Raw genomic sequence first — 27,701 nt, 5'->3', positions numbered from 1 at the left:
CAGCCTATCTGGTGAAACTACACAGAGACAGGAACAATCACCCACGAAATACACAGTGAAAAACCAGGCTACCTAAATACGGTTCCCCATCAGAGACACCTGACTGATTGAGAACCGCCTCAGGCAGCCAAACCTAAACTAAACACACCCCTAATCAACCACAATCCCAATGCCTACAAAAACCCCAATACAAAACCCCAATAACATAAACCCATGTCACACCCTGGCCTGGCCAACTAATTAACTAAAACACAAAATACTAAGACCAAGGCGTGACATGCCTTTTGCACACAATGTATATAGACTCCCCTTTTTTTTCTACTGTGTTATTGACTTGTTAATTGTTTACTCCATGTGTAACTCTGTGTTGTCTGTTTACACTGCTATGCTTTATCTTGGCCAGGTCGCAGTTGCAAATGAGAACTTGTTCTCAACTACACTAGCTGGTTAAATAAAGGTGAAATAAAAAAAATAAAAAAATAAAAAAATAAAACATGTTAGAATCACCTTTGGCAGCGATTAAAGCTGTGAGTCTTTCTGGGTAAGTCTCCAAAAGCTTTGCACCCCTGGATTGTACCATATTTGCAATATCACAATATTTACAGTACCTGTCAAAAGTCTGGACACACCTACTCATTTAAGGGTTTTTCTTTATTTTTTTGTATTTTTTTTAAACATTTTGAATAATAGTGAAGACATCAAAACTATGAAATAGCACAATTGTAATCATGTAGTAAGCAAAAAGTGTTAAACAAATCCAAATATATTTTATATTTGAGAATCTTCGAAGTAGCCATCCTTTTCCTTGACTACTTTGCACACTCTTGGCATTCTCTCAAACCTTTTCATGAGGTAGTCACCTGGAATACCTGGAAACAACCAATAGGTTGTTTTGTGACAAGGTAGGCATGGTGTACAGAAGATAGCCCTATTTGGTAAAAGACCAAGTCCATATTATGCCAAGAACAGCTCAAATAAGCAAAGAGAAACAAGTCCATTGTTACTTAAGACAAGAATGTCAGTCAAAACGGAAATATTCAAGAACTTTTAAAGTTTCTTCTCGTGAAGTCGCAAAAACCATGAAGCGCTACGATGAAACTGGCTCTCATGAGGAAGACCCAGAGTTACCTTTGCTGCAGAGGATAAGTTCAGTAGAGGTAACTGCACCTCAGATTGGAGCCCAAATAAATGTTTCACAGAGTTCAAGAAACACACACATGTCAACATGCACTGTTCAGAGGAGACTGCGTGAATCAGGCCTTCATGGTCGAATTGTTCCATTGAAACCACTACTAAAGGACGGACACCAATAATAAGAAGAGACTTGCTTGGGCCAAGAAACACGAGCAATGGACCGTTAGACTGGTGGAAATCTGTCCTTTGGTCTGATGAATCCAAATTTGAGATCTTTGCCCTTCAATGTGTGTGTGTAAAGAATAAAGTATGTTTAGTTGGGTCTACTCTTCATTATAAAACTGTTTGTTGAATGGTTTAAAATCCATCAGAAGCTGAATAAGTATTGACAGGGATAGAGCTTGTTTTGCCAAGGAAAGTGAAAAGGACTGAGGGAAAGTAAAATGGAAAATACATGGAAAGGAACATGGAAGAACCTCAAAGAACATTGCATTTTCAAGATCATGTAACATCAAACATAACATCAAAATGCATCTTATATTCCTGCCCTTACAGAAAAACCACATAATTTCAATTGACATTTTATGTGAAAACATGTTTTGGAACACAACGTGATCACATTTTCACATGTGTAGTTTAATGTAATCACATGTTGCTTTACATGATATCACATTATCTTCACATGAGATGACATGAAAACATGTTTTTGGAACACTTCCCGTGATCACATGTGAAATTAATGTGGTTTTTGTCTAAACGCCCTGCAATTCCACACTCAAGGATCTTACTAATGTTTTAAATGCACATGTCTTATTGTGCATGTGTAATGGGTTGAAAACAAAGTCACTAAAAACAGACACACATTTATTATTTATCCCCCCCCCCCCCCCATTTGTTTAAGTATTTGTCTTAATGAATCTAAATGGTATTTTTTACATACTTTCGCGTCAGCAGTCCATCAGGCCAATAGATGGCGCTGTTGCACTGTTGTAGCAGGAGAAACAGCAAGTTCTGGCCAAGCGCTCACCATTCTGCAGAATAAGGACCAGAACTTTACAGAGGTAAACTGTGTCTGTTCTTTTACTATTACAGGTATGTAACAGAACTTCAAACGTTCAAATATATACACAATATGTAATACCATGCTATTTAACAACTTTGTCCAGATATTATCACGTTAGGAAAGGTTTTGTTTTGGCTTTGTGTCGAACTGAGTGAGGAGAAGGTGATTTACATTGAGTGAGAGTTTATGTTAGCTTGATGCTAGCTGAGGTAAAAAAAAAAACATTTACGAGTCACAGAGACTTTGTTTACTGAGTAGCTTACTTGTACTGGATTTAGTCTAGGAGATTTTTTTATCAAGAATCCGTTTGTTAGGGATTTCTGAGTTGGTTTTAGATTGGTTGTTTTGTGTAAAATTGTGCTCACTAGCTGGTAAAGTGGCCGAGCACGCTCAGTCTGGTGGACTTTTAGTGCATACAGTGAGAGAGAGACGATTTTCTGGAGGTGCCACTATCTTAAAGCTGAATGTAATTATTGTCACTTTTCTATAGAGGTAGCGGTATATAGAGAAACATTCAGTTATTTATGGTTTCATATATAGGTGTTTCTATTGTATGAATGTGAAATACATTGTGGTTTTCATGTGAAACCATACACTAAGACAGGGTTATTTGTGGAACATTTTTGAATTCTGCTTTAGGTAAAGTGCATTCATGTTGTGTAATTTAAAGTGTGCACTTGTTTGATGTGAATATTTTCAAAGTACTAACAAGAAAATAGACAATTGAACAAGAGAAAAAAACATTCTTCAGAATAAAGAAAGCGCCAGAACTTTGCAGACTAAACTTGTGTCCGTTCTTTTTACTATTGCAGGCCACCTCAGCTACACATGTACTCTCTGTCAGGACCCGGTTACGAACCTGGGTCTCCGGAGTGAGAAACAGTCACTTAACCAACTGAGCCACGAATATCAGCAGAACCCAGAAGATGAGGCAGACACAGCAGTACTTAAACATTTAATAAAGTAAAAAAATCCTACAATACAAAAATGGCAAATCCAAAAGGTGGTAGGTATAGCACAAAAAGCCTCAAAAGATACTCAAAAATTCCACAGAGCATCACTGGAAACTACACAGAACACTACTGGGTGCTACATGAGCACAGAACTGACTTTAAATACTGTCAATGCACACAAAAAGCACAATGGGGGCATCTACGCATGGCCAAATCACACTCTCTCTGCACACATCCACGCATGCACATAACGGACAAACACACACTAATGTTCTCTCTCTTGTGTTTGTCAGCAGTTCATCGTGGCCCTGTTGTTCGCCTCCTTCACCAAAGCTCTGTCAGGGACCTACATGAAGAGTGCCATCACTCAGAGAAACACTTTGACCTGTCCAGCTCTCTCATCGGACTCATAGACGGCAGCTTTGAGATGGGTATCAACAATAACATTGAGTTGCTTGAGAATTCATGTAGTAAAAACCAGATACAGACTACAGTATGATCAATTTTTCTTGTGGTTCAATCAGAGTCTGCTCTCAATACTGTCCAGTTTTATAGTTGTTCCTATTAATTGATTGACTGACGTTTGTCCATGACTCTACTGTCAACCTCTAACATTGTTTTATTTGATGCTGTGTTGTTCCAGCCTGGTATCCAAACTGATACGCCATTTTTAGTTTAAAAAATAACTGTGTTTATAATTTGCGATTCCTGACTACTGTAGTGTTGTGGTTTCTTGCAGGTAACCTGCTGTTCCTGGCTGTGGTCAGCCATTTGGGGGCGAAGCTGCACCGGCCCAAGCTGATTGCTATGGGCTGTTTCCTCATGGCTGTAAGATCCTTCCTCACAGGCCTGCCACACTTCTTCATGGGACGGTAAAACAACTGAAATTAAACTTGTACTTGTAGAGATACTCCAATGCAGAGGATAATTTCACTTTAGAAATAAAGAAATGTATCCAGTTTTTGATTAATCTCAGGTAACTTCAAACTAAAGTCTTTCGTAATTGGTCAGCTGCTTGATGATGTTTTGGGGCCATACATGTTAAGAGAAGGGACCAGAAGATGAAGCAGTGGTTCCAACCAGTGTCTCCACTGCTCAAGGGCCCACTTAACTGCCAAAAGCTCCCAGTTGTATACATCGTAGTTGCCTTCCGCTGGCGAGACCTGCTTGGAGTGAAAGGAGCATGGGTGCAGTTTCTTGTCCTCCTTCTTCCACTGTGAAAGGACCACACCAGCTCCGGTGTCCGGGGCTTCCACCTCTACCACAAAGGGACAAGAAGGATCAGGATGAACGAGGATGGGTTCGGAGGTGAAACGTCCCTTGAGCTCTATGAATGCCCTGTCAGCCTCGGGATTCCTGCAAAAACCTGCTTGAGTGAGGTGGGACAGGGCCGTAACTGTTCCGGTGGGGGTTTTGGAGAAGATCGGGATGTCGTCGAGGTGAACAAAGACGAACCGGTTCAACATATCCCTAAGAGTATCATTGATCAATGCCTGAAAGACTGCTGGTGAGTTCAATATTCCAAAGGTCATGGCTAAATACTCATTGACCACTAGGGGTGTTAAAGGACATTTTCCTCTCATCTCCCTGATTCTCTCCAGATTTTAAGCGTTGCGGAGGTCCAGTTTGGTGAAGAATTGGATTCTTAGTGCCAACTCCGAGGCGGCGGACATCGGGTAGGGGGTAACAATTCTTGATCGTAATCCTTTTCAGCCCTCTGTAATCGATTCAAGGACTGAAGTTTGGGTCAGAGACAGAGAGACAAGGGATGCGATTAGACATGCAGCCCAATTATGATATTTTTTCCACTAATTGGTCTTTTGACCAATCACATTAGATATTTTCGTATCAGCTCTTTTTCAGGGAATATCTGATTGGTCAAAATACCAAATACTCAAAAAAATGACTGAATTGGGCTGCCTGTCTCAACGAATCCATAGAAACCTGGACATGCTCCAACTGAAATGTTCCCTCCTGTCAGTACTGATGTTGAATGGCATTAAATACACTTTTTTTGTTCTCTCCCATCCCCTGTAGGGTTGTTGAACATGAGTGGAAATGAAACTCCAGCACACTGGTAGCACTAAAGATGTGTGAGTATAACTTTTCCAGGTGAGTTGAACCTGCCTGTGGGTGCAGTGGGGATATTCCTGGGAGGTCTACTGATGAAGAGGTATAAGCTTGGCATTGTGTCTGGATCCCAGATGTCTTTTGTCATCTCCTTCATGGCCTACCTCCTCCTCCCTCTGCAGTCTGGCACTAAGTGTGACAACGTTCAGGTGGCTGGTCTGACCCTGTCCTATAACGGGTAAATATGACATCTGATTGGTTGGTTGGTGGGTTGATAAAAACAAAAGTTTTGATCAGTGGAATATGAGGGAGAGTTTGAACAAAACACACATGGGCTTGTGCCGGGGCTCCCTCTTGTGGGAATATACAGTATGGTTGTTACTGAGCCAGGATTCCTGGCTGTTTTGTCACTGTGCCTGTGTCAATGATAGTTCAGCAACAATTATTTAAACATCATTATTACCAGCCATTTTCTCTGTCCCCCGGGTCCCCTGGTGTACGATGGCAGCCTGTTGTCAGAATGTAACAGAGACTGCTCCTGCTTAGGCTGGGAAGTGGGACCCTGTGTGTTCAGACAACGGCATCACCTACACCCCCAGCCTCGCAGGCTGCTCCAGCTTTACAGGTTACGGCAAGAACACGGTACCAATACTATTAATGTACTGAGAGTACAAAACATTCCCAGGGATGCCGGCCCATGTTGACTCCAATGGCTCCCACATTTGTGTCAAGTTGGCTGTATGTCTTTTGAGTGGTGGACCATTCTTGATACACACGGGAAACTGTTGAGCGTAAACAACCCAGCAGCGTTGCAGTTCTTGACACAAACTGGTACCCCTGGCACCTACTACCATGCCCCGTTGAAAGGCACGTAAATATTTTGTCTTGTCCATTCACCCTCTGAATGGCACACACACACAATCCATGTCTCAATTGTCTCAAGCTTTACAATATATTTTTTAAACCTTTCTCCTCCTCTTTATCTACACTGATTTAAGTGGATTTAACTAGAGACATCCATAAGGGATTATATCTTTAACCTGGATTCACCTGGTCAGCATATGTCATGGAAAGAGCAGGTGTTCTTAATGTTTTATACACTCAGTGTAACTCATGGCACTGACATGTACCTCTGCATATACATTCAGGGTATTTTTCCTGGAGGGCCACAACTTTCAACTGTTCTGCCTGCGGCTATGGAATCCTGACCTGTTCACCGGGCGTGCTACCTGTCCCAGACCTATTATTTGACCATGCTGGTCATTTATGAACATTTGAACATCTTGGCCATGTTCTGTTATAATCTCCATCCGGCACAGCCAGAAGAGGACTGGCCACCCCTCATAGCCTGGTTCCTGTCTAGGTTTCTTCCTAGGTTTGGCCTTTCTAGGGAGTTTTTCCAAGCCAACGTGCTTCAAGACCTGCATTGCTTGCTGTTTGGGGTTTTAGGCTGGGTTTCTGTACAGCACTTTGAGATATCAGCTGATGTACGAAGGGCTATATAAATACATTTGATTGGATTTAAATTTGTCCGTGATGTGTACGCCGAGGAACTTAACTTTCCACTTCTCCACTACTGTCCTGTTGATGTGGATAGGGAGGATTCTCCCTCTGCTGTTTCCTGAAGTCCACGATCATCTCCTTTGTTTTGTTGATGTTGAGGGTGAGGTTATTTTCCTGACACCACTCCCGAGGGTGTAGCATAAGAACAGCTTCATTGGCACAATGGACAATAATAATAATATAATCTAACATTCTAATCTATACGAAATTATGTCAGTATGTATCAAAATGAAAAAAAAACAATATTGCGTTGGTTTGCTTATTAATATAAGGGAAATTAATTGATTTATAAGTATCAAAAATGTATATTTAAAGCCAATGTCCATACACATGGGTGACTTTAACCGGAATTAATAGAAAATGATAATTCTTGCGTTTTCCAACACGCCATGTTCTGTACCAACTGCGCTACAGGACCAAGACAACAAGCCAAGTTTACGTTTCTCAAGATTAGAATTTGTGTTTAGCTTCGTTTGAGTAACACGTTGATTAACGTGAGCAGTAAGGAAGTAATCTAGCCAGGGCTATGTTTGCACCAAAGCAATGACATACTTGTGACATACAGTTAATTCACGTTTAGCTCATGTCATTTGTATAACTGTCTCTCTGAAGTTAATTTTGCTGCCACCACGGTGAACCACGTGTATTTCTACAGTTAATTCACGTTTAGCCATCATTTCTCATTTCAACTATGACCCTTCGCTCTGACCCAACAATACATGGCATGCTTCTGTCCTCATTTATTCAAAACTGGTTCGTAGTCGCCCTCAAGAGTTCTTCTCAAATTACTGCATTTGATTTGTTATTTAAAAAAATGATTTTACCTTATTTAACGAGGCAAGTCAGTTAAGAACACATTCTTATTTACAATGTTATCTATTGCTCATCATTGGTGTCATTACTTATTTATTTGTTGTCTCATCACATTTTTGTACAAAAAAACGGAAACGGAGCTAATACACCAGTATTTATTGTTTCGAGTGGTCTTTTTAGTGGTATGGGGATCCAGTATTGCGTCGCTGATTGCATTGATTGACAGATCTTCCCTGAAGTTGTTTTATTACGTCAAAGTGCATTCACATTATGACGTTGGCTGAGTTACCGTATAAAATGCGGTAGTTTATCTCTTTGGTAATCACTTGGTAAAGTTTTACATGATGGGAACATAGGCTCCAGCCATAGACTTTAACCATGGAGGATAATAAGGTAAGCCTATGAATTGCTAACAGAGAAGCCCCATGCAGTGGTGCAGGAACCGCTGCACCGTCTTTTTTTATGTTGCGGCAGGAACCACAGGGTACACAGTCCATGCCGATATGGGTGCCGCAAGTAGTGGCAGCTGGTTGGCGGTGTGGGCTAACGTTAATGTGCCGCTAATATTATCATTTTTAATATTGTAAAAAAAATATGCATGAAAATAACCTATGGGACTTGTTATACATCAAACCGTGCTTCTACACCTGCATTGCTTGCTGTTTGGGGTTTTAAGGCTGGGTTTCTGTACAGCGCTTTGAGATATCAGCTGATATACGAAGGGATCTATGAATTGATTTGATTTGAAATATGATCCTTGCAAAGATAAGAGCAGTAGGCTATTTATCATAATTCTACCTAAACTATAATAATAATAGGTGACTCCATAACATATTAATTACGAATCTTGATATCAGGCAATAGGATCTATGTGTATTTATAGCGAAAACCTGTTCTGTAAAAAAAATGTATATAATTGGCCATTATAAACTGGGTGTTTTGAGCCTTGAATGTTGATTGGCTGAAAGCTGTGGTATATCAGATCGTATACCACGGGTATGACAAAACATTTATTTTTACTTTTCTAATTAAGTTGGTAACCAGTTTATAATGACTGTGCGTTGTGTCATGTGTAAGAACAGCTCTTAGCTGTGGTATATTGTCCATATCCATGAGCATTTAAAGAATGGTCTAATTTCTTCCAGAGTTTAAATGAAGATGATCCACATGATCATCAACGTTTGGAAGGTCAAGTCCAGAAAATGAAGAATGATATCCTGGGTTTAAACTATCCAGAAGATAGTGAAGTGAAGGATCCCCTGCCTCAGATCGAGCTCAAGGCTGTGACAAGGAGAAAAGTTAAGGTGAGAGACTAGACTGAGGAGAGAAAGGGAAATCTGGGGACTTACCTGTCCACACTTTAAACCTGTCCAATACGCCATATCACATGTTGTGAGGTTGGAGGATAAATTGTCCTTACAACAGACTTCCATCTCTTAATATAAAATCACCAATTGTTTACTGTAGCTCTTCTCAAAGGCCTGTATACCAACGGCAACATACAGTATGTCATTGACTGTATTGTCTTTTTAGACCAAGAGGAAGACCAGTGCCAACAGGTCCACAGTTGAACAGAGCACTGATACTGATGCAGCTGAGAGAGATTTTGTTGATAATCAGAATGATGAAGAAGAGGATGAGGTGAAGAAGGATCCTCTGCCTCAGATGGAGCAGGATGCCATGAAGAGAAATAAAGTCAAGGTAAGGGAATAGATTGAGCAGAGATGTGGATATTTGTGATATCTTTCATATCTATAACCTGCCCCTACAGCATGTTGTTCTGAGGAAGGTAAATTGCCCATGCAATACCCTTTTATCTCCTAATAGTAAATCTAGGGCTGACCCCATTTGTTCGACAGTTTGGTCAATAGGCTGTTGGTTGACAGGGATTTCTTAAGTCGAGCAGTTGCAAAAGTTTTTTTTCTTCATGGTGCACTTGGACACCTGTCTGATTTGCACCTGTCTCAGTTGACTAATCTATTACCGAGGCCACAGGGATGGCACAGTCCATCACGCTAAGACGTGATACTGAAATTGTATATGGTTATATTATGTTAAAATAATGGTGCAACACTAATAAATCAAATATTATTTTATAACAAATGCGCTTTCTCCTGCATTGGATACGGTCGCTGTCCGTGGTTCTGAAACATAATCTTCAGTGTTCCGGAGAATTGCCGCCCTTTCCTATGTTGCTATGTGCATAATAACAAAGTTAACCACTATATTGGGATTGAGAACAATGCTGCAGAGGCAGCAGCAGCAGCAGAGATGGGGAAACAGCCCTGGCCTTAGCCTAATTGTCTAAGAAAATTGAGGAGATAGGAAAACCCAACTAAATTAGGTCTATAATCAATACCCTAATTGTTAAATGTTACTGGCTTTGTAAATCATCCATATATATATTTCCAGTCAAAAGGTTTTTTCTTTATTTTTACTATTTTCTACATTGTAGAATAAGACATCAAAACTATGAAATAACACATATGGAATCATGTAGGTATCAAAAAAAATCTATTTTATATTTGAGATTCTTCAAAGTAGTCACCCTTTGCCTTAATCACAGCTTTGCACACTCTTGGCATTCTCTCAACCAGCTTCATGAGGTAGTCACCTGGAATGCATTTCATAAATTAACAGGAATTTAACAACTGCATAGGGATATGTTTTGGATGACTGGCTGCGAATGTTTATTGAATTGTTTTATTTCTGCCTTTTCTATTCCAGACATTCTGAAATTCACTAAAGCATCCCATGTATGTAACTTTAGTCTTTCACTTTTCAATGATTGTTAAAAATTAAGTATTAAGTAAAGTAAGTAAAATTAAGTAAAGGAATTTCTTTCCTTCTTAATGCATTTGAGCCAATCAGTTGTGTTGTGACAAGGTAGGGTTGGTATACAGAAGATAGCCCTATTTGGTAAAAGACCAAGTCCATATTATGGCAAGAACAGCTCAAATAAGCAAAGACAAACAACAGTCCGTCATTACTTTAAGACATGAAGGTCATTCAATCCGGAAAATGTCAAGAACTTTGAACGTTTCATCAAGTGCAAAAACCATCAAGCGCTATGATGAAACTGGCTCTCATGAGGACCGCCACAGGAAAGGAAGACCCAGAGTTAACTCGGCTGCAGAGGATAGGTTCATCAGAGTGAACTGCACCTCACATTGCAGCCCAAATAAATGCTTCACAGAATTCAAGTCACAGACACATCTCAACATCAACTATTCAGAGGAGACTGCGTGAATCAGGCCTTCATGGTCAAATTGCTGCGAAGAAAGCACTACTAAAGGACACCAATAAGAAGAAGAGACTTGCTTGGGCCAATAAACACGAGCAATGGACATTAGACTGGTGGAAATCTGTCCTTTGGTCTGATAAGTCCAAATTCCAACAATGTCTTTGTGAGAGTAGGTGTACAGATGATCTCCGCATGTGTGGTTCCCACCATGAAGCATGGAGGAGGTGTGATAATGTGGGGGAGCTTTGTTGGTGACACTGTCTGTGATTTATTTAGAATTCAAGGCACACTTAACCAACATGGCTACCATAGTATTCTGCAGTGTTACGCCATCCCATCAGGTTTGCGTTTAGTGGGACTATCATTTGTTTTTCAACAGGACAATTACCCAACACATCTCCGGGCTGTGTAAGGGCTATTTGACCAAGAAGGAGAGTGATGGAGGGCTGCATCAGATGACCTGACATCCACAATCACCCAACCTCAACCCAATTGAGATGTTTTGGGATGAATTGGACAGCAGAGTGAAGGAAAAGCAGCCAATAAGTTCTCAGCATATGTGGGAACTCATCAAGACTGTTGGAAAAGCATTCCAGGTGAAGCTGGTTGAGAGAATGCCAAGAGTGTGCAAAGCTGCCATCAAGGCAAAGGATGGCTACTTTGAAGAATCTCAAATATAAAATATATTTAGATTTGTTTCACACTTTTTGGTACCTACATGATTCCATATGTGTTATTTCATAGTTTTGATGTCTTCACTACTATTTTACAATGTAGAAAATAGTAAAAATAAAAAAAAGCCTTGAATGAGTAGGTGTGTCCAAACCTTTGACTGGTACTGTATACATATATACAGGAGTAAGACAGATATAGCTTCTGTTGCCTGTTTGAGTATTTGTTTAATAGCCTACTGATTCTGTGAGCACCAAGCCTCATGAACCGCCAAAATGTTGAATTAAGCAATTTCACAGATTCGGCTGTTTTTAATCTTTGCTATGCTGTAATAATACAGTGTCACCATCGGGCTCTTTCTTGAGTCATTTGTGTGTCTTAATTATTTAATCAAACAGTGGGCTTAAAGCATCAGACAAGCTCAGTGCCTATGTAGGTGATTGCATTCAAACACATAGGGTGTGTCTGATATGGAAAAATACATTTTAACATTAGAACAGGAAGTCTCTCGGTCTATAAATAATTGATTTCGTCAGGGACAGCCCTATAATCATTCTTACCCTTGCTCTACTCTCAAGGGCTGTATTGGAATGGCTTCATACAGTATCTACGTGTATATCATTGACTGTATTGTTTTTTTAGACCAAGAGGACCAAGAGAAACAAAGTGGAGCAGATTACTAATACAGATGCAGGTCATAAATTAAACTCTAATTTCACTGAATGTAATCCTTTTGCATGTAAATGTGATTTAGTATGGACATCTATTGAGCAGAGGACTAATAGCAGAGTGCATAATCCTTTCTTGGGTACTTAACTTCACAAAGTACACAAAATTGGCTAATACATACTTGCCTTAGAAGGATACATGTTTTCTGACTTCTTTACCTTGGTGAATGCTGCTTTGCACACAGGTCCCTCTACATCTGTGGAATTCTCTGGGATGGCAGTTCAGGGAACATCTCACCAGGGACAATCTAATGAAAAGATCCTAAGTGAGTGTGTCTCCAGGGCCTGTCAGACCAGGGCTCTTGACCTCCCGCCAATCGATCCGGATGCTTTCAACCCGATTATCATCCGGTTTCTGGAAAAACTTACTGAGGAGTATGTCCAAACTTCTATTGTAGTATTTGAATGCAATGTCATCTGAAGGATTTTATAAATTGTATGTGTGTTGGTGTGCCTTTTGGTGCTAAAAACATCTAATTATCTCCTGTAGGCAATGGAGGCAGTTAAGCATTGGCAGGATGGACCCTGTAAGTCCCTTAACCTTGAAAATGATTCATAGATATATTAATAGATGTTTCAAGAAAATTAGATACAAGCCTTTTATCTATCTACAGTATCATCCACATTATCACAAACAGTTATATATAAAGAGCTTTTTAGTAGCCTACTGCTTTTCATGCTTTCCAATGTATGCCACTTTCATGATTCTCATGAACATATGTGAGATTGTTGGTATCTCTTTGAGGAGCTTGGTTTCAGAGCCCGGTTATGAGTAATCTACCTACACTGTTTCGGTCCTACAGGTGATGAGGGCATTGCTTGCAGAGATGTGCCTGCAGATTGTGCGGTTTGTATCTGAGGCCATCCTGGAGGTCATCATCCCTGCAATTTTCCGTTTTGTACGGATATACAGCCATGTGTCTCCAGTATCCGGCAAGTCTCTGACAGAATCAGAGAGATCCTCTAGCACAAACCTGAAGGTTCGCAAGAGAGGCAGCAGCAAATCCTCAAGGTCTTGCACGGCCAAATCAAGCTCCTCTCGTAATGGGTATGTTCAGTCATTCCTAAAGTAACCGGTTTCACCTAACTATTCATAACTCATTTTGTGAAAATATGTTTTGTTATCTGTGTAACAGTTTACTCTTAATGACCAATTTAATTGATTACTGAATTATGCATTGATGTGACTACCGTGTCTACTATTGATTATGGAATGTTCTATTGTTTGCTTTGTATTCTCAAAGGTCTCAGACAGTGTTGCCAAATACTCAGGGAGATGGTGAGTCTATTTCATCTGAGCCACTCAGTGACTTTTTTGGGATCACTGAGGACAGTCTCCTCACTGGTGTCCAGGATTCCTTCAAAAAGTCACTGAACAATGTCCTCTGTATCCAAAGAGAGGGCCAGGTAGACACTCAAAGTCTATCCCGGGTTATTGTTGGAGAAGTGTCAAAGAAGGTCAATTCCATAATCTCTGTGGCCATCCAAACTCCCATCTCTGGGCGAATGTCCCCTGTCATTTTTGCCAGTGGTGGTGTCTCCAGCACCAAGGTGGTTGAGGAGATGGTGTCTGGCATTTCCAACATACTTCAGATGTACATTAATGGGAAGAGTGTTGAGCAGAGTGTTGTTCTCATAGAGGATGGTGTTGAGGTGGATATGACACATTTAACAGGACAGGTCATGACAGCCCTCAGTGGCACTGTTTTGAACTTCAGCAATAAGGAGGAAAATGAACCCGACAAGAGGGAACTGCTTTGTGTTGTTGCTGACCACATGAAGATGCTTGAAGCTTGTAAAAGTCCCGAGGAGATGCTAAAACAAGGAGAGAGCAACCTAAATATCAAAGGTGCCAAATCTAGTCTTCGTCTGTCAACACAAAGTATGGACAGACTACTCACTGAGGAGTTTCAGACCAAGGCCATTGAATCGATCCGGGAGATCGTTAAAAGATTCAGGGGTTGTACATCATGTTGTTCTGGCACTACATCATCTAGTCCAACTCCTAGGATAGGTGAGATCAGAGACCTTATGATTGACCCTGAGGCTTCTGAGTTGGTAAGTACCTTTGTTTCAGACATGGACAATCTTACCCAGTCTATCAGGGCATCCTGCTCCCCTGCACAGGGTGAGCAGATCCTTCTTGAAAACCATCAAAGTAAGATCTGGTCTTACACTGTTGGTTGTTACTACGACATGAAAAATACGCTGAAGAGGCTTCTTACCTGTCCAGAAAAGGGGGATCTCGCAAGTACATTTGTGGAGAGCACCAAAGATTCTTTCACAATGGTTCCAACTTTGTGCCTGGACGTCGGTCATTCCAGTAATGGTGAGGCTGACACATCAGACTCCATTTTTTGTAAACCACTTTTAATAACCCCCTCATCTATGAATGAACAAAAAGGACAAAGTGAGACCCCAAAACCTCTCTTGGCTCTCAAAAGTATTTGCAAGACCAAGTCCTCCTTGACACCACAAAAGCGATTGCCAGCCAGGTTCTAGTCTTGTATAAGACTGAGGTGATGGAGAAGTTCTCATCTTCTGTTGGAGAGTGTGATTCTGAAGAGTCTCTGGAGGCCATTCTATTTGTGGATGGCATCATGTCTGACTTGAATGATTTCACCAGTTCTTGTTCCGCCTCACCATCTGAGTTGTTAGACAGTGAACAATGTCTCTCCCATCTCACTTTTCCACTTGGTCTGCAGGACAGCACCACCAACAGTGAATCTACCCAGAGTCTTCCAGTTATAAATATGACAAAACTCTCCAGTGTGTCTTTCCAGACAAAGGCTAGAAAGGCAGTGAGTGAAGCTCTGAGATCTGTCAACCCCTTTACAAACAGCTTACTGGGAGACTCTGAAGCATCTAAATTACTGGACACTTTTGTAACAGATGTGGAGACTATTGTTCAGTCCATGCAGGCACATGAATCTGAAATTCTCAGAATTTCAAAAGTGAGCACCCTTTCTGCTGCTCGTATTATATATCATAGATTTCGAGAAATGCTGAGGCGTTTTCTCACTTCCTGCCAAGACTCTGTAAAGGTCATCGATGGTGTTACACCAATATATGATGAGACTCTCAAACAGGCTCCTAGTGAAAGTTTAGATTCTCAGGTGACTTGTAATAGGGATTCTCTTGAAATCCAAGCGGACCTTCAAACCTGTACCAAGGAGGTCATTAGTCAGATCCTCACTGTGTATCACTCTGAGGAATCCATGGAGGAATGCCTCTCTAGCCTAAAAGGAGATACAGAAGACCTGTCCAAGCTTTTGGATGCCGTTGTTTCTCAGATTGACGTCCTTGCCGCCTCCAAATCATATTTATCTGTTGATGACTATGCTGTCAATACACAGGACAATTTGCATGGTGAGATCAACAATGATGAGGAGGAGGCATCCTCTAGAAGTCTTAAATCCAAAGCCTTTGACAAACTATGTACTGATGAATTTCAAACTAAAGCCTCACATATGGCTGGCGGGATCCTTCAATCAGGGTTAATTGCTATTGTAAATACCAGCAATGATGGTAGAAGTGCAGACATTTGTGCAGAGTCCAGTAATGATGGTGATGATAGAGATGTCAAAATCCTTCAGAAGAGTGGAACTCCATCTTTATTCACCTCTTCTCTGCACACCAATTCTGCAGCATCCAACATCGTCAGAAGCATCACTAAAGACGTTACTAGCTTCACCCAGATGACTAAAATGTCTGATGCTTCAGTGTCTGGCCAGTTAGAGAGATCCCTGTCAGCTTCAACCCTTCCTGTCAGTGTTCACAACGGGGCCAATGTGAAAGGAAAGATCATTTGGCCAGGCACTGTTAACCTGTTCAACAATGTGTTCACCAAGGTCAAGGATTTTTTTGCCCAGCAACAACCGGTCCTCCTAGACAATGTGGTTGAGGCCCCCAAACATGCCGAATCCATATGCAGAACAGCTACTTCTACACAAATGATTTACAGTGTACATGAAGGCAGCCAGACCAGCATGGCAAATTATTCCAAAGCCTTAATTAGTCAGACTCTGATGACAATCCAGAGGAGAGTGTCTATGTCAGAGAGGATGAGCACCTCAGAGAAAGGCCTCTTGACTCGTTCCATCGTGGGCTCCATGTTGGAGGATGTTGACATGGTGAGAACTGATAGACACGAGATACACCGGCCATCCTCCTCAAAGTCCTCCCTGTCCATCACCTCTGCCATGACCAGAGGGTCTCAGAGTGATTTTACAAATTCTCTTCCAGGCACTCCAGTCCCCAATGAGTGGCCTGTTGAAATATATTGTCCTATCATTAGGAGTTCGGTCATTGATATGAGTGACTCCTCAACTCATTCACAAGGGTCAACAAATTACACAAGGCAAACCATCTCTGCCATAGTTGACACTGTTATGGAGGTCATTCCAAGAGAAGATACGGAACACATAGCCACTGCAGATGATGTCACTTCTTTTACAAGAAGACTTGCGAGACTCAGCCCCAGGGACGGTCTTCAGAACTTCTCACATGAGCTCACTGACAAAGTTTATGAGCTCATAAAAAGTCACAACACCCCCCAGGCTCTTTTTGTGCCAGCTGGCAAGAGCGTGTCTGACTCTATTCTTTTGAAGCTGAATACAGGATTGAATGCTTCTGAAGAATCCAGGGAGTTCCCATCTGACCTTGTGTACTCCTTTGCTACGGAGTCAATAAAACGTCTGCTACAGCAGATTGTCTTCTGGCTTCCTCCACCATCACAAGGATCCGATTTCTGCCAAACTATCATCTCTGATGGTTCTCTGCAGGAAACAAGTCAGCTTATCCCGAACTCTTCTGCCACCTCCATTAGTTCCACACAGAGCCTTTTCACCAAAATAATGGTCAATCAGGTCATGGATACCTGTTTTGTGGCCTCCAATTCATCAGAAGAATTATCAGAGTTGATGAACATAATCAATGGGTTGTCCCCAACTGATGCTGGAACACTTGACTCTGACAGCCCGGCTCTCATGACCACTAGCCGTCAGTCTAGTGCCAAATCATTTCCTAAACCCTCTCTCTCTGGCAGCAGCACACACAATGTTGGAACTGTGCATATTCAAGTTTTAGGAGAGGTGGAATCCAAGATGGACAACAAAGATCTGGAGATGTCTAGTGTCTCTGTGCATCCATCAACTTCATCAGCCATGGACTCTGATACACATGCATTATTTGACTCCACTAGCAATGACTACACCTCTTTGGTACTTTTACTGATTGTTAGATTGCTGTCAATGATCACCCCTATCACATTACTGGAATCCTCCGACATTGGTGAAACATCAAGAGTTCTCACAAAGAGGATTCTGTCTGAGTTCTGTGGCACCTCAGGCCCTGAACAAACTCAAGCCTACCCCCAGAATCTGAAATTCAAAGAGATTTTCAAGGCTGTCTACATGGGGCTTCTTCAAGAATTCGGGTCAGAGAAGATGCTCCAGGTTGCAATGAAGTCAACGGATTATGCATTTGACGATGCCCTGGTCAAATCATTAACTAGGGAACTACTAGCTAAATGCAATGAGGCTAGCTCTTCACCTCCCTCCATGACCCAGTTGTCATCACACAATGCACTTGGCAGTGACGAGGTAGGTCATTCTGGGCTTCCAACAACTGGTAGAAAGGAAAAGAAGAGAGGAAGATTCAGCGCTCTCTGTGGACTCAACCCAAAGGTACATATGTCATCAAAATACAAATGATAAAGATTATTTTTATTCATTACGTACAGTATGATGGTAAACACTGATACCCTTTGTGTGCAATTTCTCCTACTGTATAAATGACTGTTTGTTACCCAGTGTACAAAGAAGGACAACAAGAAGAACCACTGCACTCCAACACCTTCCCAGAACCAGACCCCTGCCGTCAGTGAAACAGGTAAGTCAATACACTCAAATGTGTACTGAACAAAAATATAAACGCAACATGCAACAATTTCAAAGATTTTATTGAGTTTCAGTTCATATATGGAAAGCAGTCAATTGAAATATGCTCATTAGGCCCTTATCTATGGATTTCACATGACTGGGAATACAGATATGCATATGTTCATCACAGATACCTTAAAAAAAAGGTAGGGGCGTGGATCAGAAAACCAGTCAGTATCTGGTGTGATCACCATTTGCCTCATGCAGCGTGTCACTTCTCCTTCGCATAGAGTTGATCAGGCTGTTGATTGTGGCCTATGGAATGTTGTCCCACTCCTCTTCAATAGCTGTGCGAAGTTGTTGAATATTGGTGGGAACTGGAACACGCTGTTGAACACGTCAATCCAGAGCATCACAAACATGCTAAATGGGTGACATGTCTGGTGGTGAGTATGCAGGCCTTTCGACATGGGTCCATGCATTATCATGCTGAAACATGAGGTGATGGCGGTGGATGAATGGCACGACAATGGGCCTAAGGATCTCGTGACGGTATCTCTGTGTATTCAAATTGCCATTGATAAAATGCAATTATGTTCGTTGTCCGTAGATTATGCCTGCACACACCATAACCCTACAGCCAACATGACGCCATATACTTGGTCTGTGGTTGTGAGGCCGGTTGGACATACTGCCAAATTCTCTAAAACGACATTGAAGGCGGCTTATGGTAAAGAAATAAACATTCAATTCTCTGGCCACAGCTCTGGTGGACATTCCTGCAGTCAGCATGCCAATTGCACGCTCCCTCAAAACAAGTCAACCAGCGTTTTTCCTTGCTCCTATTTTTCTCAGTCTCTGTCTCTGAGACATCTGTGGCATTGTGTGGTGTGACAAAACTGCACATTTTAGCGTGGCCTTTTTGACCCCAGCACGAGTTTTTGAATGATCATGCCCCAGCAATAACGAGTTGCACTAAATCTGAGAGATATAAGAAAGTTGACAAATATATATTTATATTCATATGTATATATATCATTTTAAATGTTTTTATCACCTTTCTTACCTTTGTAATGATCATAATGATCATGCTTTTTAACCCACAAACGCATTGAATAACAGATTCACTACATGGAACTGAAGTGTCTGTCCTAAATCTGAGAATATAAGAAAGTTGACAAATATATTTTATATTCATATGTATATATATCATTTTAAATGTTTTTATCACCTTCTTTTTGGCACTAAACAGTCTAAGCCCTGGGGGGGCCTATGTAACACTTCTGAAATAGGCGGATTGAGACTGCGAGGCTACCTGCCGCCCTACATTTGTAAATAATGTAGAATATTACAATTTAAATAATAATAATGCAATAGTAATTCTTCACACCAACTAGGGTCAGTTAAAGAAAATGTTATATTTACATTTTTTTTTTCAGCAATTGTCAATGATCAAGAATCCTGCCGAACAGAGAGTGTATGCTCCACCAAGAAGAAACCAAGGAAGCGTTCGCTCATTTCCAGGATGTTTTCAGCTATAGGCAAAGCCTTGTCCAGTCCCTTTACTTCCTGCTATAAAAAGAAGAGCACCTAATCTATATTTCAAAATAAATATTTGAAATTAACATAATTGTATTAATTCTTCATGTTGAGTGTTTTTCATTATATATTATTGGATGATATAAAGGGTAGTAGTAGTAGTAGTAGTAGAAGTTGTATAGTTGACTATATTACTTTTACTTTTAAGATACATTTAAAAAAAATAAGAATAGTGTGTACTTCTAGGTACAGTTGAAGTCTGATGTTTACATACACCTTAACCAAATACATTTAAACTCAGTTTTTCACAATTCCTGACATTAATCCTAGTAAAAAAATCCCTGTCTTAGGTCAGTATGGTCCCTGCAGTAGGACTACATGCTGGCCATGAGGTTCTCCAAGTGGTACTCCAGGAGGGTGGAGAGCTCAGTAACCAGAGACTCTGGGTTAAAGTACCAGGCCAGCTGCTGGCCAAACATGTCATCTAGCAGAGCCATCAGCCCGTCTTGAAGAGAACACCACACAACACATTGAAAATGGCTCTGAGTTACTAGCTTATCAAGAGGAGAGAGACAATTAGAAATACTCCCCCTAAAATGGCATTGAAACCTGGTTAACCATGAATAAGGAAGTAAACAGGAAGTAACCTCTTGACTCTTACATTGAGCAGCAGCAGGTATCTGTCAGCCTCTGGCTCCATGTTGGCAGCAGTGGGCAGGAAGGAGTACAGGAGAGCGTGCAGACGCTCCACGAACCCACCAGGGTGCTAAGGGAAACAAAGGAGGAGAAAAGAGGAGAGAAGAGAAGAGGCATTTAAGTGAAACTGCTAATAGAGAGAGATCAAAACATGTACCAGTGAGATGCTACTTACCACCATCAGGGACTTCTGAGCTGTCATCATCCCAAACAGCACCAGCTCAAAGAGGACATCTATCATGTTCACATGATGGATCTAGGACAAGAAAACACATTAGGAGAAAATAGGAATGATTTCATATAGATCAGCTACTGTGATGTATAAAAGTGATGTATAAAAGACATGCATGTGGAAGAACTCAGTGAGACTTGAAAGAGTTAATGAACTCACCTTTGCCTCAGCCAGCTCCCTCTCAATGTCATTCCGCTTGGAGGGGTCACTCAGGTAGTCCACAAAGTCGTTATAGGTACGGATGAATTTGGCCTCGTCCTATGACAATGAAAATAGCATCTTAGTGAACAGAACACATTTCCCCTCAGGGATGCTCTAATTCCCTTGAAAGAGAATGAGTTAGTGAGTTACCATGTGGTTGGCCTGAACCAAAGCGCCCAGGAGGACCTTTCCCGCCACAAACAGATGGTTCCTGCTCAGGGTGGAACCAAGCAGGGTCTAGGAAAGAGGGAAGAGTTAGGGTGAGACATCTTCCTCTAGGAGACAGAACAAGAAATCACAGAGAGAAAAAGAAAAGTGGGTCCACTCACAGTGAAGGCCTGGCGCAGGGAGACGAGCCTCAGGGCGATGTCCTCCACTCTCTTGGTGGTAAGGTAGAGGCTGTGAAAAGGGAGGGAATGGAGCACGTCAACCATTAGAGTCAATGGTGGGATAACAGCATTATGACCACTATCCTTCAGCATCTGACAAGCCCAGACGACACAGACATTTAGAGGAACTCACTTTAGCAGAGGAACCTCCCTCTCCTCAGGCAGCAGGTCCTCCTCCCAGCCCTACGACAAAACAAGCATTCAAAATCAATGACCAATGCAATGACATAAAACAATCGGTCAATGGAAGGATCTTAATGATCCTAGTCAATAGTATGTGTGTGTAACGTCTGACCTCATACCAGTTGTGGCCCTCAGGCTCTGGGCCAGTGAACTGCTGAGTGGTGGGCGTAGAGAAGGAGGCAGCCTCCGACCACGCTGAAGAGGAGAGAAGCCCGTCCAGCCCCATGTGGAGAGTGGCGTACACCACTGAGACATCAGTCTGCTGCTCAAAACACACACAACACACCTGTTTACCACACACACGTTATTAGAGAACACACCAAATCTAATGTAAAAATGCCCAGTAATGTCTAGTCTATTTACATAGGAAATCGTTTATTTACCTGGTAGCAGCTAAGCATCACGTCCACAGACGTCTCGTGGCGGAGGTGAGACGCATAGTGGGTCACCCTGCCAGCCACACGCTGACAGAGAGAATACATGTTAAGGCCAAATGGAAAAAGTGAAGAAAAAACTAATCTAATACTATTTCAGTAGTATTTACTTCTTACCTGGATCCAAGTGTTGGACTGCACTTTGGTGGCACAGTAGGGGATGCCCTCAGGACTAAGCCTGGCTGTGGCACACACCAGTTGAGTCTCCAGGCCTCTCACCCTACTCACGTGGTGCATCCTCACCACCACCTGCTGTTGAGATAAACAACAAGACAACATCAACAAAACCACTTCAGCAATGGCTGTGACACATTTCATCAAGATCAAATGACTGACAATGTAGATTAGGATTAGCTAGTTACAAAGACACATACCTGGGATCCCCCACGCATGTAGGTGATGATGGGGCTAATGAACTGGAAAGATCTCCAAGCTTTAACGACCGGACCGGCATTGTTCTGCACATTACAATACATTCATGTTGGAAACAGTAAACATTGTAACCGTGATGTGACTGTGTGTGTGGGGGTCCATGTTTGTGTCCGTACTCTGAGGTGTGTTTGAATATGAATGAGCAGCAGTGTTGTGATGTGTCCTATCCCGTCCTTCCAGAGGGATCTTTCTTGGCCTCATCACATGTCTCAGTGGCTGGGTGTTTGGAGGGAGGAGGACACCACCACGGGACAGACCCCACAGTCATCGCTAGAAATCGAACTTCAGACTCCCTCCAAAACCACTGAACCCCTCAACACACAAAGAGATTACGGTGCACGCCCTTAGAGGAAGTCGGAACAGGATAACTCCCTCCAAACTCACAAAGACACAGAGGAGGAGGAACTATCCAACACCCAGTGAGAGAGAACAAGTCAGAAAGAGGAGGTGGAAGAGGCGTTAGATAGAGGAGGAGGTTACCCCAGAGGCCATTCCTCCTGTTCATGTGAGCAAGAAAGAGCAGAATGCTTCTGATCAGCCAAATGGCAGGTAGAGGGAGAGGTCATAGTGATTCACACCAACAGAGAAAGACAACCCACACAACTTCTTGGATGAGATGAACCACACAGAGGTAGAGGCAGAGGGCCTTCAGGGCTAGCCAGTCAGCCTGCCTGCTCTGATCCTCAAGTCAATTGTATTTAAATTCATGTTCATTGAAGATATTATTCAAGAATAGACAAGTCCCATTTATTTAATGATCATTTTTCACTGTTTTCAACCCTCAAGAACCAGGGTGAGTCTGGGTCACCCTTTTCCTGGGCAAACACAACTTGCATATCATCATAGACTAGGCCAAAACGTTAAACTTTTAACCTTGCCTGAATAAAATAATGCATTTTAGATCCTCACTGTGTATCACTCTGAGGAATCCATGGAGGAATGCCTCTCTAGCCTAAAAGGAGATACAGAAGACCTGTCCAAGCTTTTGGATGCCGTTGTTTCTCAGATTGACGTCCTTGCCGCCTCCAAATCATATTTATCTGTTGATGACTATGCTGTCAATACACAGGACAATTTGCATGGTGAGATCACCAATGATGAGGAGGAGGCATCCTCTAGAAGTCTTAAATCCAAAGCCTTTGACAAACTATGTACTGATGAATTTCAAACTAAAGCCTCACATATGGCTGGCGGGATCCTTCAATCAGGGTTAATTGCTATTGTAAATACCAGCAATGATGGTAGAAGTGCAGACATTTGTGCAGAGTCCAGTAAAGATGGTGATGATAGATATGTCAAAATCCTTCAGAAGAGTGGAACTCCATCTTTATTCACCTCTTCTCTGCACACCAATTCTGCAGCATCCAACATCGTCAGAAGCATCACTAAAGACGTTACTAGCTTCACCCAGATGACTAAAATGTCTGATGCTTCAGTGTCTGGCCAGTTAGAGAGATCCCTGTCAGCTTCAACCCTTCCTGTCAGTGTTCACAACGGGGCCAATGTGAAAGGAAAGATCATTTGGCCAGGCACTGTTAACCTGTTCAACAATGTGTTCACCAAGGTCAAGGATTTTTTTGCCCAGCAACAACCGGTCCTCCTAGACAATGTGGTTGAGGCCCCCAAACATGCCGAATCCATATGCAGAACAGCTACTTCTACACAAATGATTTACAGTGTACATGAAGGCAGCCAGACCAGCATGGCAAATTATTCCAAAGCCTTAATTAGTCAGACTCTGATGACAATCCAGAGGAGAGTGTCTATGTCAGAGAGGATGAGCACCTCAGAGAAAGGCCTCTTGACTCGTTCCATCGTGGGCTCCATGTTGGAGGATGTTGACATGGTGAGAACTGATAGACACGAGATACACCGGCCATCCTCCTCAAAGTCCTCCCTGTCCATCACCTCTGCCATGACCAGAGGGTCTCAGAGTGATTTTACAAATTCTCTTCCAGGCACTCCAGTCCCCAATGAGTGGCCTGTTGAAATATATTGTCCTATCATTAGGAGTTCGGTCATTGATATGAGTGACTCCTCAACTCATTCACAAGGGTCAACAAATTACACAAGGCAAACCATCTCTGCCATAGTTGACACTGTTATGGAGGTCATTCCAAGAGAAGATACGGAACACATAGCCACTGCAGATGATGTCACTTCTTTTACAAGAAGACTTGCGAGACTCAGCCCCAGGGACGGTCTTCAGAACTTCTCACATGAGCTCACTGACAAAGTTTATGAGCTCATAAAAAGTCACAACACCCCCCAGGCTCTTTTTGTGCCAGCTGGCAAGAGCGTGTCTGACTCTATTCTTTTGAAGCTGAATACAGGATTGAATGCTTCTGAAGAATCCAGGGAGTTCCCATCTGACCTTGTGTACTCCTTTGCTACGGAGTCAATAAAACGTCTGCTACAGCAGATTGTCTTCTGGCTTCCTCCACCATCACAAGGATCCGATTTCTGCCAAACTATCATCTCTGATGGTTCTCTGCAGGAAACAAGTCAGCTTATCCCGAACTCTTCTGCCACCTCCATTAGTTCCACACAGGTTTACTGTGACACAAAGAGCCTTTTCACCAATATAATGGTCAATCAGGTCATGGATACCTGTTCTGTGGCCTCCAATTCATCAGAAGAATTATCAGAGTTGATGAACATAATCAATGGGTTGTCCCCAACTGATGCTGGAACACTTGACTCTGACAGCCCGGCTCTCATGACCACTAGCCGTCAGTCTAGTGCCAAATCATTTCCTAAACCCTCTCTCTCTGGCAGCAGCACACACAATGTTGGAACTGTGCATATTCAAGTTTTCGGACAGGTGGAATCCAAGACGGACAACAAAGATCTGGAGATGTCTAGTGTCTCTGTGCATCCATCAACTTCATCAGCCATGGACTCTGATACACATGCATTATTTGACTCCACTAGCAATGACTACACCTCTTTGGTACTTTTACTGATTGTTAGATTGCTGTCAATGATCACCCCTATCACATTACTGGAATCCTCCGACATTGGTGAAACATCAAGAGTTCTCACAAAGAGGATTCTGTCTGAGTTCTGTGGCACCTCAGGCCCTGAACAAACTCAAGCCTACCCCCAGAATCTGAAATTCAAAGAGATTTTCAAGGCTGTCTACATGGGGCTTCTTCAAGAATTCGGGTCAGAGAAGATGCTCCAGGTTGCAATGAAGTCAACGGATTATGCATTTGACGATGCCCTGGTCAAATCATTAACTAGGGAACTACTAGCTAAATGCAATGAGGCTAGCTCTTCACCTCCCTCCATGACCCAGTTGTCATCACACAATGCACTTGGCAGTGACGAGGTAGGTCATTCTGCGCTTCCAACAACTGGTAGAAAGGAAAAGAAGAGAGGAAGATTCAGCGCTCTCTGTGGACTCAACCCAAAGGTACATATGTCATCAAAATACAAATGATAAAGATTATTTTTATTCATTACGTACAGTATGATGGTAAACACTGATACCCTTTGTGTGCAATTTCTCCTACTGTATAAATGACTGTTTGTTACCCAGTGTACAAAGAAGGACAACAAAAAGAACCACTGCACTCCAACACCTTCCCAGAACCAGACCCCTGCCGTCAGTGAAACAGGTAAGTCAATACACTCAAATGTATACTGAACAAAAATATAAACGCAACATGCAACAATTTCAAAGATTTTATTGAGTTTCAGTTCATATATGGAAAGCAGTCAATTGAAATATGCTCATTAGGCCCTTATCTATGGATTTCACATGACTGGGAATACAGATATGCATATGTTCATCACAGATACCTTAAAAAAAGGTAGGGGCGTGGATCAGAAAACCAGTCAGTATCTGGTGTGATCACCATTTGCCTCATGCAGCGTGTCACTTCTCCTTCGCATAGAGTTGATCAGGCTGTTGATTGTGGCCTATGGAATGTTGTCCCACTCCTCTTCAATAGCTGTGCGAAGTTGTTGAATATTGGTGGGAACTGGAACACGCTGTTGAACACGTCAATCCAGAGCATCACAAACATGCTAAATGGGTGACATGTCTGGTGAGTATGCAGGCCTTTCGACATGGGTCCATGCATTATCATGCTGAAACATGAGGTGATGGCGGTGGATGAATGGCACGACAATGGGCCTAAGGATCTCGTGACGGTATCTCTGTGTATTCAAATTGCCATTGATAAAATGCAATTATGTTCGTTGTCCGTAGATTATGCCTGCACACACCATAACCCTACAGCCAACATGACGCCATATACTTGGTCTGTGGTTGTGAGGCCGGTTGGACATACTGCCAAATTCTCTAAAACGACATTGAAGGCGGCTTATGGTAAAGAAATAAACATTCAATTCTCTGGCCACAGCTCTGGTGGACATTCCTGCAGTCAGCATGCCAATTGCACGCTCCCTCAAAACAAGTCAACCAGCGTTTTTCCTTGCTCCTATTTTTCTCAGTCTCTGTCTCTGAGACATCTGTGGCATTGTGTGGTGTGACAAAACTGCACATTTTAGCGTGGCCTTTTATTGACCCCAGCACGAGTTGCACCTTTGTAATGATCATGCTTTTTAACCCACAAGAGTCTAGGGTCAGTTAAAGAAAATGTTATATTTACATTTTTTTTTTCAGCAATTGTCAATGATCAAGAATCCTGCCGAACAGAGAGTGTATGCTCCACCAAGAAGAAACCAAGGAAGCGTTCGCTCATTTCCAGGATGTTTTCAGCTATAGGCAAAGCCTTGTCCAGTCCCTTTACTTCCTGCTATAAAAAGAAGAGCACCTAATCTATATTTCAAAATAAATATTTGAAATTAACATAATTGTATTAATTCTTCATGTTGAGTGTTTTTCATTATATATTATTGGATGATATAAAGGGTAGTAGTAGTAGTAGTAGTAGAAGTTGTATAGTTGACTATATTACTTTTACTTTTAAGATACATTTAAAAAAAAATAAGAATAGTGTGTACTTCTAGGTACAGTTGAAGTCTGATGTTTACATACACCTTAACCAAATACATTTAAACTCAGTTTTTCACAATTCTTGACATTTAATCCTAGTAAAAAAATCCCTGTCTTAGGTCAGTATGGTCCCTGCAGTAGGACTACATGCTGGCCATGAGGTTCTCCAAGTGGTACTCCAGGAGGGTGGAGAGCTCAGTAACCAGAGACTCTGGGTTAAAGTATCAGGCCAGCTGCTGGCCAAACATGTCATCTAGCAGAGCCATCAGCCCGTCTTGAAGAGAACACCACACAACACATTGAAAATGGCTCTGAGTTACTAGCTTATCAAGAGGAGAGAGACAATTAGAAATACTCCCCCTAAAATGTCATTGAAACCTGGTTAACCATGAATAAGGAAGTAAACAGGAAGTAACCTCTTGACTCTTACATTGAGCAGCAGCAGGTATCTGTCAGCCTCTGGCTCCATGTTGGCAGCAGTGGGCAGGAAGGAGTACAGGAGAG

General features: G+C 42.0%; 1 protein-coding gene and 1 long non-coding RNA gene across 6 annotated transcripts; both read left to right on the top strand.

The window, feature by feature from the left end:
- Nucleotides 1–7,517: 7,517 nt before the first annotated feature.
- Nucleotides 7,518–19,752, top strand: LOC135531219 (uncharacterized). Of its 5 annotated transcripts, XM_064959340.1 has the most exons (10): nucleotides 7,543–7,989; nucleotides 8,742–8,900; nucleotides 9,130–9,297; nucleotides 12,155–12,206; nucleotides 12,426–12,615; nucleotides 12,731–12,767; nucleotides 13,044–13,288; nucleotides 13,485–13,519; nucleotides 18,054–18,132; nucleotides 19,562–19,752. In XM_064959340.1, the coding sequence occupies exons 1-9, from the start codon at nucleotides 7,975–7,977 to the stop codon at nucleotides 18,125–18,127; spliced, it is 975 nt and encodes a 324-aa protein (XP_064815412.1). In that variant the 5' UTR covers nucleotides 7,543–7,974; the 3' UTR covers nucleotides 18,128–18,132; nucleotides 19,562–19,752. The 5 variants fall into 5 exon arrangements, with proteins under 5 accessions (XP_064815409.1, XP_064815412.1, XP_064815407.1 ...); XM_064959337.1 differs by lacking the exons at nucleotides 7,543–7,989; nucleotides 18,054–18,132; nucleotides 19,562–19,752 and adding an exon at nucleotides 7,518–7,536 and having other exon boundaries at nucleotides 13,485–14,747; XM_064959335.1 differs by lacking the exons at nucleotides 18,054–18,132; nucleotides 19,562–19,752 and having other exon boundaries at nucleotides 13,485–14,747.
- A 5,297-nt stretch (nucleotides 19,753–25,049) lies between these two features.
- Nucleotides 25,050–27,055, top strand: LOC135531218 (uncharacterized). The gene is made up of 2 exons (XR_010453975.1): nucleotides 25,050–25,851; nucleotides 26,865–27,055. It is a non-coding gene; the product is annotated as an uncharacterized LOC135531218 (long non-coding RNA).
- The last annotated feature ends 646 nt before the right edge of the window (nucleotides 27,056–27,701 follow it).

Source organism: Oncorhynchus masou, unplaced genomic scaffold (genome assembly GCF_036934945.1).
Source record: "Oncorhynchus masou masou isolate Uvic2021 unplaced genomic scaffold, UVic_Omas_1.1 unplaced_scaffold_1558, whole genome shotgun sequence".
Classification (NCBI taxonomy): domain Eukaryota; kingdom Metazoa; phylum Chordata; class Actinopteri; order Salmoniformes; family Salmonidae; genus Oncorhynchus; species Oncorhynchus masou.
Note: the sequence above shows the minus strand (reverse complement) of the source record. Positions and strands in the feature narration are given on the sequence as shown.

What these genes read in the sequence shown, in the direction of transcription:
- LOC135531219 (XM_064959335.1), top strand. An exon ending in TGACAAGGAGAAAAGTTAAG is followed by an intron (nt 8,901 to 9,129) that starts GTGAGAGACTAG and finishes TTGTCTTTTTAG; the next exon opens with ACCAAGAGGAAGACCAGTGC. An exon ending in TCAAGCTCCTCTCGTAATGG is followed by an intron (nt 13,289 to 13,484) that starts GTATGTTCAGTC and finishes GTATTCTCAAAG; the next exon opens with GTCTCAGACAGTGTTGCCAA.